The sequence below is a fragment of the Alligator mississippiensis genome, chromosome 13 (genome assembly GCF_030867095.1).
Source record: "Alligator mississippiensis isolate rAllMis1 chromosome 13, rAllMis1, whole genome shotgun sequence".
NCBI lineage: Eukaryota > Metazoa > Chordata > Crocodylia > Alligatoridae > Alligator > Alligator mississippiensis.
In genome coordinates, this window is record NC_081836.1 from 40,383,269 (window position 1) to 40,398,099 (window position 14,831).

The 14,831-nt window shown below is 40.7% G+C and overlaps 1 protein-coding gene across 5 annotated transcripts in view; it reads right to left on the reverse strand.

The window, feature by feature from the left end:
- MRTFB (myocardin related transcription factor B) overlaps positions 1 to 14,831 on the reverse strand; it is a 158,060-nt gene that overhangs the window by 17,262 nt on the left and 125,967 nt on the right. For 4 of the 5 annotated variants that reach the window (XM_059716453.1, XM_019494676.2, XM_059716452.1 and 1 more), the window contains 5 exons: positions 11,770 to 11,923; positions 4,859 to 5,866; positions 2,181 to 2,336; positions 712 to 867; positions 312 to 449 (listed from right to left, as the gene is read on the reverse strand). In XM_059716453.1, coding sequence (XP_059572436.1) covers positions 312 to 449; positions 712 to 867; positions 2,181 to 2,336; positions 4,859 to 5,866; positions 11,770 to 11,923 — 1,612 coding nt within the window. The remainder of the gene's footprint in view (positions 1 to 311; positions 450 to 711; positions 868 to 2,180; positions 2,337 to 4,858; positions 5,867 to 11,769; positions 11,924 to 14,831) is intronic. The other variant, XM_019494677.2, reaches the window with a different exon arrangement.

The window sequence follows — 14,831 nt, forward strand, 5'->3', positions numbered from 1 at the left end:
ATTAGAATTGTCAGATCTAGGCATCATTTAAGAGATGACTGAGGTTCTTAAATTTCAAACTATTATTAATACTGGTAAACATCCAACTTTTTTTTTGAGTGGCAGTAATCTTACATAAAGAATAAAATCAGTTTAACAGAAAAAAGAGAGCTTTCAGAGTTAGGATTATGAGTTATCAAAATGTTAGTAGCAGTGGAATGCATATAGAGAAATCCTGGCACCAAGAGACCAAGTAATTAGAACATTGTGATAAACAACTTTAATTCTGTGGAAAAAACACAGCTACTTATCAGGCAACTAGAGAAAACTACCTCTCGATGAGATGCTTGCATGTTGCGGGTCTGTTTTATGGCCTCTTCATAACGTGGAGGGTCTTTTGTCTTGGTTACTGGACTGTTGAACAGAGTGTGTTGTACAATGTAGGGTTGGGATTGAGATGGTGAGCCAGGCTGGGTGAAATAGCAATACAACATACAAGTTAAATCCGTGACATTCAATTTACTAGAGGTACCAGTCTTACATTTAGACAATCTTATTAACTATTAATTACCAGCAGATACACTATAATCTAGTTGTCAAATGTAATACCTATTGACATGCAAAAGATTTTCTCCTCATCTTAGAGTGATATACAATGATTGTAATGTAATAATGAAAATTCTGAATTAAAAGGAAAGTGGGATCTGAAAAGCACAAGTGAATTAGATTTACCTTATTAGGAACAGTGGGTCCATTTTGAACGGAAGGAACCTGATTGTTCCCAGCGTGAAGAACGGTATTTCCCTTATTGATAAAAGGTTGTGATAGCGTCGTAACAGGTGGATTTTGATAGGAAAATACTGTATTGGATGTAGTAGGTGTAAAAACCTGTGAAGAATTGATACTCTGTCAATTGCCCATCTAATTTTACATTAAACTGGTTAAATGATGTTAAATGTTACTGTCACATTTTCTTCTCCCTTTTTCAGCCATTTAACTTCATCAAGGGGGAAAATTACTGTAGTCCTTCGGACTACAGTAATTTTCAGTATATACCTACTCTTGGAGAGAGAAATCTTACTGTGTGATATTGAGCTTTTTCACCTTAAATTTATAAAACTGCTTCAGTCTGACAAATGACTTTTGTCAATTATATGCTAGAGACAAAGCGTAAAAACTTGTGGGCACCCTTTCTGGGGGAGCACATGAGCCATCAGACTTTCTGAGAAGAATATCCTGTCTGAGACATGAGAATAGAATTCTGTTCTTCTGAAGACAAAGCATTTTAAACATGCATAATATCTCCACCTTGTGGACAACAAAATAAAATACAGTGTATGAATTTCTGTCCTCAATTCTAAATTGGGCCTAAGAGAAAGCTTCAGTGTAACTCAGTCATTCATGATGCACTTTCAAGGAAAAAGGATCTAGACTTCCCCTTTGTAAATCTGGACTGCCAAACTACATAAAGCCAGTAAGTTAGTCTCTGTACTTTTAAGATGAAGTCCTTATTTCAGAAAAATCCTAAGAAATGAAAACCTGGGAATGACACTTCCCCTTCATTAAATATATCTGTTATCATATACAAAACAGCTAGCAGCAATATAACAATTTTCATTCATGGATCTTGAACCCTTTTAGTAAAGTAAGTATTAGTCCCATTTTATCCTATGAAGAAGCTGCAGTACAGAGACATTAAAAGGTGCCTGTAGACATGTGAGGATGCTGCTCCAGAGCACTGTAATTACAGCACATTGGAGCAGACTTGATTAATCAGTCATGTGATTAATTAGTGCGCTCCAGCAGCCTCCATGTCTCATGTATTCAGCATCCCTGCACTTCAAAATGGTGGCGGGGATACTTTAACTAAAACTCATCAAATGAGCTTTAGTCAAAGGGCCCCCGCCACCATTTTGAAGTGTGGGACACTGAATACACAAAGTACTATGGCTCTTGGAGCCACTCTAATTAAAGTGCCCTTCCCCTCAGCCCCGAAGCATGGTTAAAGACGCCTTAAGTGACTTACCTTTAGCACAACCAGGAAGAACATCCTTTCTGTTAAACTATGGCATCTCATTTAAAAGGGATAATATTTGTTAATGGCGCACACAGGTTACCATGCATGGCATGGTAAAGATTCTATTAAGTAACATAAATTGCAGCATACCCTATTTCAACACATCTCATTGCTATTCACAAACCTTTCTGATTTGCTGGACTTGACTGAGCACATGCTGTGTGACAGAATTCTGTTTAGATTGCGAATTATGTATCTGTGGGGCTGTCTGTGCCAGACCAGTGGATGAAACAGGAGCAGTTATTTGTGATGGCACCTGAATTCCTGCTTGTGACTGAGCCTGAATAATGAAAATAAAGTCACGTGTTACAGAAAAAAAATTCTATAATATACTTCAGTATAGATTCTGCAATACAGATACAGCAGATATCACCCCAGAATTATATTAACAGGAATTTTTACACAAGACACAGGAGGTAATTATTTCGCTCAACTAGGTGCTGCTGAAGCTTCACTTGGGAATATCCAGTTTTGGGCACCATACGCTAAGAAAGAAGCAGACAAACTGAAGAGATTCCAGGTTTAGAAAACATTACCTGGAGCAAGGGAGTCAACTCACCTGTCCCCATGGATCAGATCCAGAATGCAGGACTTCTTGCAGGTGGGCAACCCACCTCTAGTGGAGGAGCAAAGGCCTATGGGGATGTATGCCCCCACTACTTGCTCCCTGTTTTCCACTGGTGTTGATTTTAGTCCTTAATGGCAACTAAAGACTCTGGTGGCATGCAAGGAGGTGGGAGGGGGCAAGCAGCAGTGACATTCACCTGCTGGGGTCTGAGAAACCCTGTGAGCTGCATGCAGCCTGTGGGCCACTGGTTGAGGGAAAGTTTACCTAGAGGGAGGGAACGGTTGAAGGAACTGGATTGTTTAACTATAAAAGAGAAGACCAAGGGGGCAACATAACTTTTTCAGTATGTAAAAGACTTTTTATAAAGAGAATTAGTGTTCTACATGGCCACTTGAAAAGGGCAAGAGGGACATAAGCTCAATTTTCAGGAAAGATGATTTAGGCTGGATATTGGGGCAGGGTGGTGGGGAGGTAAAAGTATGGAAACCTGAACTGTTACAGAACAATGAAAAACTGCAGTAAATTACTTCACTGGAGGTTTCTAACAAGAAGTTGGACAAATATCAGTCAGACTTAGTTTAGGAATACTTGATCCTGCCTCAACAAGCTGACTCCTGAGTTCCCTCCTAACTCTATATTTCTGATTGTGTAATCATCAGATAAAAAATTATTCTTGGTGTTATTAATAGAAAATCAGTTGGGAAATCACATTTACTGATCAACCACTGTCTCACTTCTCAATTCCACAGGAGCTCTACAGTCTCTTGTTTAAGCATTTAAAAATGAGTCTCTCTGTACGCATTTTAAAAGTGAGTATATCTCAAAATAAATTGCTGGGCTTGGGGGATGCATACTCTAATCCAAAAGAGTGTGAACAGGGCATATGCGTATGCAGTCTTTTCACCAAACCTTGCTTAAACAGCAAATGAAATGTACACAATACCTAGTAAAATAACTGTACCTAGTTGAAATCCCCTCTCCATGTACCTGCTTCTTGTGCGTTTCTCTTGTTACTCAAACTTTAATGTATAAAAGTATATTAGACATGCATATGCAATGCCAAAATGACATGTAAACAACTTTTCTATGCTGAGGCTTGACCTCCTTATTCCCCATTCCAATTTTCATGGGTTTCCTTCATAAAATATTTCATTACTGCACAGCTTTGAATGTACAATTGTGTAAATATGGCACTTAGGAATTCATCAACTTTCCTCTTCCTAGTCTATAAGCTTGTTGTATCCTGGCAAACTTTAGTGAATTCACTACTATATAATATGCATTAGAATGACTCAGCTACTCCATACTGTAGGAAGTGATATATTCATATGATCCTATGCGTAAGTTGGACATAACTGCTAGAACAGGGCTTTAAAATCCCGTTGGCTATTCACCTACAGCAAGCAGAAACTCTTCTCAAGTAAGTGAGGCTGAGGGTTGCCAGAGGGAAGTAGTAACGGTACCAATAGTGTGTAACAGTAGAGATAGGGTACTGGATCCACTGCTTTTCCTGAGGGCTAGGGAACATGAGAAGAGTGGCCCAAGTGGGAAAGAGCCATACTTCTATGCAGTCAAGGGTCCTTACAAAGAGGGAGACACCCTTTGCTTCCCAAAAATATTAGCTGGCAGGTAAGAGCCACATATGGAGGGCTGCAGAATTGAACAATTATGGGGAGCACATAGTGCTTGAACCCAGAATTCATTTACTTGGGGCTAGAGAGAGCCAACACTGATTAATTGGAGGGCAAGTGGATTTTGCTTTAAGGGGATATCAGAATCCCTCCCCCCTTTTTTTTTAGTAAATGAAGGAATAACACATTAGTTGTATGGTGATGGGTCAGATGGGACAAGGATGTGACACTATAAATTAAAGCCATGCATAGGAAATATAGGTAACTGCAGATGCTCTACATTTGGACAGGTGTGTGTCAGGACATTTTTCTAAGCCTTATTTGAATATTTTTTCTCGTGTGCTCAAAAACAATTTTCTAACAAGAATGCAAGGACCAGAAAAGAATCTAGTAGAAGATTAAAGACCAAAAAGTGACTTTTTTTTGCCTAATGCACCTGTGACCCAAGTCAGTAATTTTACACAGGTCTTATAAACAGTACACTTCTATTGTATAAGAAAAAATGAGAGAGAGCAAGAGAGCAAGCATGAGCACACATATATGCTAATTTTGCTTACTATTGTCAATGATACTGGGATGATTTAAGTTCAAGAAACATCATACCTGTAGCTTTATATTTCCTACTGGTAGCTGCACTGAAGTGGAAGAATTCGGTCCCTGGATAGACAATGGAAGTAGCAGCTGTGCTGTTCCTTGAGTAGTCAGTAAAGCTTGAGGCTGGGCAACAACTGCAGTTTGTGGCTGTTGCTGAGAACTCACGTAAAACTGAGAGATGACATTCTGTGGTTCAGCTTTGGCAACAGGCACCTCTTGCTTGATGATAACAGCCTTTTTGGCAACTAGGCTCTGACTACTAGTAGACATTGGCTGTCCTAAAGAATGGTTGGCTATAGATGCTGACTGATTTCCATTAGAGCAGTCAGGGAGAGCATTTTCATCTTTGATAGCAGCGCTGAATTGTTTCTGATCCAAAGCAGTTATGGAGTTACTAGAAGATTGGGTCTGCTGCTGCCCCCGTTTCTCAACCTCAAGTTGCATTTTTAGTTCTTCCACAAGTTTCTGCTCCTGTTCCAGTTTTCTTTTGAGCTCTTCAATCTGCTTCTCTTTTTCTTGAAGCTTGCGGTCCTTTTCTGCTGCATCAAACTCCATGCTTGACATGCTTCCACTTGCATGACTTGCACTGTCTTCATTCATAGTGACTCTTAGAGGTGAGGTATTTAAGAACTGGGATGGTGACATCATGGTCATCATTTCTGTGAAACTATCTGTCATATTAGTATCATCTGTGCTTAGATTGGATTGCTCTGAAGGAGATGGGGATATGGGCAAAGGGGAGCTAGTGCTTTCGATATGTGCTGCTTTGCAGCCCACTGCAGTAGATGTTTTTTCTGTAGGAAAGCTGGACATAGAACTAACAACTGCTTTATTTAGTGTTGAAATGGGGAATCCCACTGTCACCTCCCCAGTAGAAGTTGCTGTTGTAGTAGTGTTACTAGTAGTGACTCCATTGTTGTTAAGATCTTGATAAGGTTTCAGACGCTCTATAAGATCTGTTTTAGTTCCAGATACAGGTAATCCCCTTAACTTCAACTCCATCTTCAGTTCAGCAACCTGAAAATAGAAGTTACAGTATTAAAACATGTTACTTAATGCCAGATTTTGTTTGCATTACATTTTGCTAAAGCATTTCTCTCTCAGTATATTCATGTTTCATTAATCACAGGTCTTATATAAAAAGATTTCTTATAACAGTATTTCTTCTTCAACTACTCCCTTAAATTTGGTGGGTGGCCAAACACTCATATTAGTATTATTAAACTGTATAAAACGGGATAAACCTCAGATGGTAGTGTAGGTTCGCTGTATGCTATACACACAAAACGGCTCTACATTTGAGTTGAATAAGTCTGTAACAAACTTAAAGTATGTAATGGTTCAGACTGAAGCACTGGGTAAAACAGTGTATATTGCTGAGTCATTTCTTTATGTCAGCATGACACAAATTCTGGTACCTTCTGTATCAGAAATGTATCAAGTAGATTGATGACTCAATATGCTAATAACAGCTTTTAGATCCTGTCTTCAGTTAGGTATTGACAAAATGTTACTAATTTCAGGTAGGAGTAGTCATCAATAGGTGGCCAAAGCTCTTTTAGCTCTAACAGAAGGAGCTTAGCTTGGCTAACTCAATATCTACTTGTACAACTGAATATACTTTAAGAGTTTTTTTTTTTAACTCTTATAAGCAGAAGTCACAAAGTCTAGAGATATGAAACAGATATCTGAATGATTTTTTCTTTAATGGTAGTTCTGGACCAGATCAGGGTGGTGGAGAACACACTGTCATGCAGACTTGGAATGGCCAACAGTGGGTCTGGTCCATAAATGCCATATGAAGGCTATCACTTTTCTTGAGTTATGTGAGGAGCTAGCCTCCATTCCTTTAGTGTTGGCCATGGACATAAGGGGCATCTATACATGTGCTCCGGGGTGGAGGGCGTGTGTGTGTGCTTTAATTAGAGAGGCTCCAAGAGTTGCTCTAATTAAAGTGCCCACAGCATCATGTGTATTCAGCATCCCACACTTCAAAATGGCAGCCTGAGCGCTTGAGCTAAAGCTGATTCGATGAGCTTTAGTTCAAGAGCCCGCCCGTTCTGAAGTGCAGGAACACTTGATAGATGTGACATGGAGGCTGCTGGAGCAGTTAGTCTGGCATGTGTAAAGGTGCTCAAGAGGCCAAACCACTCTAGAACTGTAGTGGCAGCAAAGTTATCAGGGAGGGTCAGGTACTATGTGGCTGGGGCCTCAGAGTTGGAAGGATCTAGGGCTCTCCTCACTGTTGAAGCCCTGCTTGGACTGGCTTCAAGGAGACCATACAAGGATGGGACTCCCAAGCAAGTACTCCCTAGGAGGAATCCACAGCACAAGAAGCTAATGTCTCCTATCAGTTCTTTCTAGTGTGGCCAAGAGTCTTATGTATATGCCATGTGGTTTTTGCAGGCTGTAATAAATCTCAATGGTCACAGCCAGTTTTCTTGCTATGAAAGGATGCAAAATATGTAAAAACTTGTATTTTTCTGTTCACCTTCCAGAGATGCATGTAAAGTTCTCACCGTTTATTTTATCAGATCTGGTGAAACTTTAATCTCATTTGAGGCCACTGTGGGCAGATTCACAGTTTTGTTAAGAGAGGATGCAGTAATTACATTAAGGATTGAATATTCTTTTCCTAATGCACGTTTTCCCCCATCCTTCTCCTCCTACGTACTTGTAGGCAAAACCAGGTGGCTCATGTGAGGTGGCTTCCTCTGTCTCTTTTAGGAACAATCTAGCCTTAGAAACAGTAGACAAAGCAGGCCCCTGAAATAAGGTGGTATCTCCCACTGTGTCTATCAAGACCATAGCTGGTAAAATGTGTAAGTAGTGTGGCAGAGGAGTTGAAAATTTAGTCTTTATGAAGCTGAGATCTCTTTTTACTACCCCTCATGGATCCCTTCTAAGAATTTATCCTTGGTTTTCAATAAGGTACACAGAATGGGGATGTTGGATATTTGGGAGATATTTGGGAGTTCTCTGCCAAGCTTACCATAAGAGGAAGAAAAGGCATATAACCATCTAAAAGAGATGTAATCCTCCTAGCTGTAGCCTGTCTTTGCATACCAGAGAAGAGTACATATTTCCAGCAACTGCAGTGGTTTGGCAATTGCCTCTCCTAATTTGCCAAATAGAAAGTACTGGTAAAGTTCTGGTATTGTGATGGCTTATGCAACTAATGGGTAACATGCAATTAGTATCAACATGGAAGTATCAACATGGAAGATACTGGGATTACCAGAAGCAATCTGGGTTGAGGATCTCTGTACAAAGGCAGCCTCAGAATAGATATATACTAAGATATTTGAAATCAGAGCTCCAGCAGGGCACTGATCAAGATCAAATGACCCGATACCACACTTTGTTTGGAGCTTGAGGAAGCCTGACTGACTTGCATAAGAAGCTAAAATTTTTCCTCTTTCTCACTCTCCAAGAACACCTTGGACATGTGTCTGGTACAGGTCCTTTAAAGGACACTGAAGTGGTACTGGTTACCAATAAAGAGGTTCACGAACAACCAATCTTAGATTTGCTCTTCTTGACTTGGCTTCTGTCATTCTAGGAATGCTATACTGGTGGTATGCATGTGTGTAAGGGTAAAATCAAAGTAACAAACTTACAGATCTTATTTGTCAATGCACTACAGAAAACAAAATCAACAGCATAAAACTATAAATTGATATGGAAGAAGTTCACCCCACTGCTACAGGTAGTAAGAAGGACCCAAGGGACAATTGGGCCTTCTCTGCTCCCTAGAACCTTTGGTGAGAAGCACAATAGCATTTGGGATGCAGCCAACAGTCACAAACACCTGAGTTAAAGAATCTAATTCTGATGCACAGCACCAGGAGAATTTACATGGATAACTGCTTGAATGTGAAAAATATTTTATCGTTTAAATGTTTTACCATTTTTTCAGTAGCTTTCACACGAACATCCCATATGCATTCTAATCTGCATATTAGTTTTAAAGCCTCCCAGGGCTGGATCCTGCCTAGCCCACATGTAAACGATATGGTGTTAAAAACATTCGCAGCAGGTCTTTCCACAAGACTGGAACTGCACTAGAAATAAGTATTTAAAAATACTATTGTGGGCAGTAGAGCAGAATACTGGTAAATTGCAGCAGGAATGGATAAGAACTTTTCGGACCACTGCGAACTGCATATGTAACTATTTAGCATTTCCAACTTTAAAGTTAAGTCTAAGTTGCATGTCCTATAATTGTTTCATATGAAAATACTAGCTTTGAAATCAGTAAATTCTTGACACAAAAATCTAATCTCAGAAACCTTTTTTCCCCCCGCTTTCCATTAAAAAACTATTGGATTAAGAAATATAAACTGCAGATCAGCTATCCACTAGATGTCTCTGCTGCCTCACACAAGAGCATTTACACAGTAGCTACTGAATACTAAAAACTTGAGGTCCTTATCTATTTTCAGTGTATCAGGCCCCCTCTACATGTGCAGGTAAGGGTGTGACTGGATCTACTGTGTGATCCATACAGTTGTGCCTGCCATGCCACACCAAAAGCCCTGCAACTGACAGGGCTCTTGGCCTCAGCTACACCTCACATGCAGCTGGAACTGAGGGATGCCAAAATTGTGCGAGGTGCAGCTATATCTGAGCCAGTTGTGGGGTCTCTTAGTCATGGCTGTGCAAGGCATAGCCAGGGATGAGTGCCCCATTAGTTGTGGGACTCTCAGTCCCAGATGCATGTGAGGTGCAGCCAAGGCTGAGAGCCTCATGGGGACTGGGGGTTTCATGCCCCCCTGAGCCTTGGGGATCATGGCAGCCATGATCCTGAAGGCTTAGGGGTTTCATCCTAGGGCTCCCAGCTGCACGGGCAACACAGCCAGATCTAAGAGATCCCACAACTGATGGGGCTCCTGGTCCTGGCTGTGCCTCATCATCACCTGGGACAGAGACCTCGCAACTGATAGGGCTCCTGGTCCCAATTGTGTCATGGGCCAAGAGCTCCATGTGGGCCAGAGGTTTCATGGTCCCCCTAAGCCTTGGGGATCATGGCAGCCACGATTCCCAGGGCTTGGGGGTTTAACGCTCCCCTGCGGGTTGGGAGCCCTGTCAGCTGATGGGGCTCCCAGCCACAGGGGAGACCTTGCTACACATGTAAAATAAAGCTTGAAAGCAACCAACTATAAAGTTAGTACATGCTTTTGAGATCTAACTTCATAGCTGGTTGGAGCTTTTTATTGTGTGATGGCTACTTTGCATGTGTAGCTGGTCTTAAGGTAACTGCACAATTAACCAGTTAATTGCACGATACCTGTAATCTGTAAAAGGGGCCCCAGTGTCAGCTTTAGCTTTCTTTTTCAACATTAAGTTATTCTGAGGAAATATCATATATAGTGTTGTTATATATGACTACTAGAAAAGTGAAATGCAAATATTTTTAAAAATAGGCATTTCAGTTCATAGTTTCATGTTCACATGACTGTCTGATGTTTCACGAATTATTCATTAATTCTGAAAGTTCCATGCATGAATCAAAATGAATTTTCAGGTAAGAAGTGTGTTCATTATTCCCTTGTTTAGTTTGTTTCCAATTAGGAAACAAAAAGAGTTATTTGCTGTATGGGATTGGCCATATAACATTCTGAACAGACATCTGGGGGCTTCATAAACAATTAGTTTCCAGGAAACAAATAACCCAAAAAAGCCTATGCTGTATAACTAGCAACAAATAATTCAGTTAGCTGTACTGTATAGATGTAAATAGGAAAGATGAATTCTTCTGTTTATATGTGATACAGAATTATTTCTAGTAAATACCATAGTTTCTGTATAAAAACTTTAAATATGTGTAAGTGGAACCAAATGTAGAGAAGTGTGTCCTTGGAATGAACAAAATCCTTGTGCATACATTTTTGGCAGTTTCACATTGGTAAGACACCAATCCAATTTGTGCAAGACCAGCCAATCCAATTTGTGCACATAAAGGGAAAAAAATCTGGTTTGAGACTGACTGCTTTACTGGTGTTATAACTGCGTAGAAATTCCAACAGTGATTTCTCCAAATGTCTCAGAGGACCTGTTTGAATTAAACTTCTGCACAAGAGTTTATGAGGGAGTCATTATATGTCAGTGTAAAAATCTGTTTGAGTAAAATCTTAGCATGTAGTCTGCTTTAACTAGATTAGGGCTCTTAAACTCAGTGGTACTGGGTTGGTCTGCAGGCTGGATCAGACCCATAGATCACCCCACACGCTGGATCCAGTGCATGTCCTGGAGTGACTGAAGTGGATGCTGCAGGCAGTGCAGTCCTGCTCCAGCCACTTTGGAGCCACACTGCACATGACGGCTGCTCTGGAACACCCTGCTGGATCCAGCATTGAGCCGGCACATGCTGGAATGAATGCTGTGTACAGTGTAGTCCTTAAATAGCTGGAGCAGGCACTGTGTACAGTGTACAAGGCTAGCTGGTGTGCCTCTCATGCTGCCTATGGGTCAACTTTGAGATCTACAGGCAGCACCAGAGGCCAGATGATAGGGCTCCAAGGGCCAGCCTGTGGGCTGTTTCTTTGACACACCTAATCTAGATGGTTATTCTTCTCTGCTCATCCAGAGAAGCATGTAAATACCAAGCAAATAAAGTACATGTATTATCTACTGTAAATTCCTTTCTTATCTGAAATGGAGGAATGCTGTAAGAATCAGATGAAAATTATAAAATATTTTGAACAAGAGAAGTGCTTATGAACACTTGGTATGCAAGCTAAAGCGAAACAAAATTGCTGGATGATAATAAATGAACCACAGAAACATTTCTATATAAAACTCAGTGTGAAGGTAGAGTTTCCATAAGAAAAAATATTTTACTTTATGTTTATAAGTAACAGTTTGTAAATTATAAGCTTTTCTAATATTAACACAGGGAGAAATCCCTCTATTTTTACCTTCAAGTCATCCAAGCTTGAAGGCAGTGGTCCTGGTTTTCTGCTGGGCATATTACTGTTCTGTCTTGGTGTGTTGGCTACTGTTGTAGGTGTGCTGTTGCTCAAAGTATTCAGTGGTGTATTCCCATTGCTGATCTGTTTGTCATTCAATGACCTTTTAATGAAAAAAAGGTATTAAAATGCATTGATTCTTACAGTATTTACATTTAAGAGGACGTGTTGCTGAATTCAAGGTACATGGATTTTCCTCAGATACATTTAAAATGTTAGTTGGATTCAGTAAATATTTTAGATATTCTAGAACTGCTTGCAGAGGAAGTCTGCTGTGAAGAATGGTTGGTATTTTACGAACTTTAGCTTTAGTTTTACACATTTCTCTTACTTATTTTTACAATATTAAAGTATATGCCAATGTGGCCCATACCATATCAAACTACTGGCTTTATTTAAATAGCCTAATACTTAACTGTATCTTACTGACGCAGGCATATCACAATCTGATCTTAAAAACAAAGAACGTTGAAACTGACCAAGCTTCTGCTGACTGGTACAATTAAGCAGGTAAGTAAGATTATAACATTAAAAGCTCTCTTCAAATGAAGGTTTACCTTTTTAAAAAATTAGTAAGGATCATCTGGAGAATGGTAATTCACTATGATATATTAACAAATAGCACAGGAGGAGAACATGCATCCCTATTTTATCTAAACACATTGCCTAATATTAATCTGCTTATAGCCACAGCTAAAACTGACATTTTCAAACTAAATACCTAAAGTTAAGCATCTGAATTTATATTCAGACACCTAAACGATGTGATCTTCACAAGCACTTAATATATACTTCTCCACTGGCTTCACTGGAGGCTGGAGACATTCCATTTTTGTTTTGCAAGAAATACATGGAGAGCATAGTAGCTAAGTGTCACTAAAGCTGTAATAAAGCTGTAACCCAGAAAGGATTCCACTGGAATATGCCAGGAGATTACAGGTATTTGTAAAGAGTTGAGGCGCACTGATACATCAGTCTGATATTGGATCGGTACTGATATAAAGAAAATTTGCTGTACTGGATATTGGGCCAGTAAGTGTCCATGCTACACACAGCCGCAGTGCAGCACAGAGCACAGTGGGCAGTGCAGAGAGCTGCCTCCAGCTGGTAATTCAGAAGGGAAAGAAAGGGGCATGGGGGGGGCACAGATCAACACCCCCGCGGTGAGAGGAGTGGGGTGCAGGATGGAGGCACAGCTCTCACTGCTGCTTACACCCTAGGAGAGTGGTGTGAAGGGGGTGTGCCCCCAGATCTGCATGGGGTGGGCTGGAGCCAGCGCTGCGCTGGACTCTTCTCGGCGGGGGCTGGGCTTGGAGCGGGTGCCGGCAGCATTGGGAGGGGCTGCACCCTGCCCCAAATTTCACCACAGCTCTGCTGCCAGTGCTGCCGCCCTGAGGCACAGCCCAGTTCTATGTCCCACCTGCACCCACACACTGGGAAGAGCCAAGGCTGTGCCAAGTGGCTGGTGGGAGCGGTGGCACTGGGAGTGGAGCTGTGGCAAAATGTAGGGTGGCTGCAGCCTGTTCCAGTGCCTGCTCTGAGCCCAGCCCCCGCCAAGAAGAGCCCCCCCACAGTGCCAGCTCCAGACCACCCACCCCACCCTGTGCAGATCTGGGCCTTGCCCCCCCTCCTGGGGTGCAGACAGCAACAGGAGCTGCCCCTGCCACAAGCTGGACCTCCACCCCTCACCCCTGACCCCCCGGGCAGTGCCTGCCCCTGCTCCCTCACTGCAGGGGGTGTTGATCTCCCCCCCAACCTTTTTCCTCCCCCCTCCCCTTCCACCACAACAGACTTACCACCTGCACCTGTATTGGATATTGTATTGGTATTGGCCGATGTGCCTCCTTAAATATCAGCTATCAGTATCAGCTCAAAAAATCTCTATCTGTGCACCCCTAGTAAAGAGATATCTACAGACTGTTCTGGCATATACTATCTGATGTATACTACATCTGTAAAATGAGATCTACCTTTAGTTTGTGGTTAAATGTCTTGGTTTCTGCATGAGAATATAAAAGATAGAAGATGAGAAACATGCAACAATAATTTCTAAATACTTCAAAAATCTTTGCACTATTTCAGAATAGAAGGCATTGTGAAACCAATCTTTTAAATATTTTTAGTAACTGTCAATTTACTATAATTTTCTTAAAATGTTCCTTTATATTTAATCTATTCCTCAACTGGTCATCCTCACAACAACTTAAATAGGACAGCAGCATAAAATAATAGAATTTAGAACTGGTATTTAAACGTGCCTTTCAGAAATTAAGTATATAACGCTAGGTCAGGAGTGCTCAACCTCTGGCGCACAGGCCAAATGAAGCCTGCAGAGCCATCTCATCTGGCTTGCAGAACTCCCCACAGGTCTGGAAATTTGGCAGCAGGGAAACAGTGGCCATTAATATGGCCACTATGCCCCTCTGCCAAATTCCCAAACTTCAAGCTCCAAGGAAATGTCACATCAAGGAAATACATGTATTGGTAAGCATCTTGTTTTATTCTAGTTTAATCTGCTTGATCTATTATTATTATTATTCTATGTTATTGGAAAATCAATTTGCATTTTCTAAACATCCAAAAGTTTAATCTTAATCTTCTTTTGAAAAAAGAATAAGATCAGACAATGAGTCCTTGTATCAAGAGACCTAAATATATTTAACAGTCACTGAATTTCAAGACTTCCTCTTCATCTTCCTGAACAGCTGCAATTTTCATTCATGGTTTATGTAATTATGCTTTTACTGTTGCTTCTGAGCAACAATACTTACATCTTAGTATCTCAAGGGTCTTTTAAAGTGGTGCTAGTAAGATATCTTAAATGTTTGTTTTGGGAATTAAAATACTTATTAGATTAGAAACAATTAAACTGCTCTGACAGTGCACAGGACTAAGCTTTGTTTCATTACTATAATATTTTTAAATGAATGAATTTAAACAGATTTTCATTCCCTGCTTCTACAGATTTGCAGAAAATAGGCAATATACCATTTCCTGTGTTTCCTACCTGG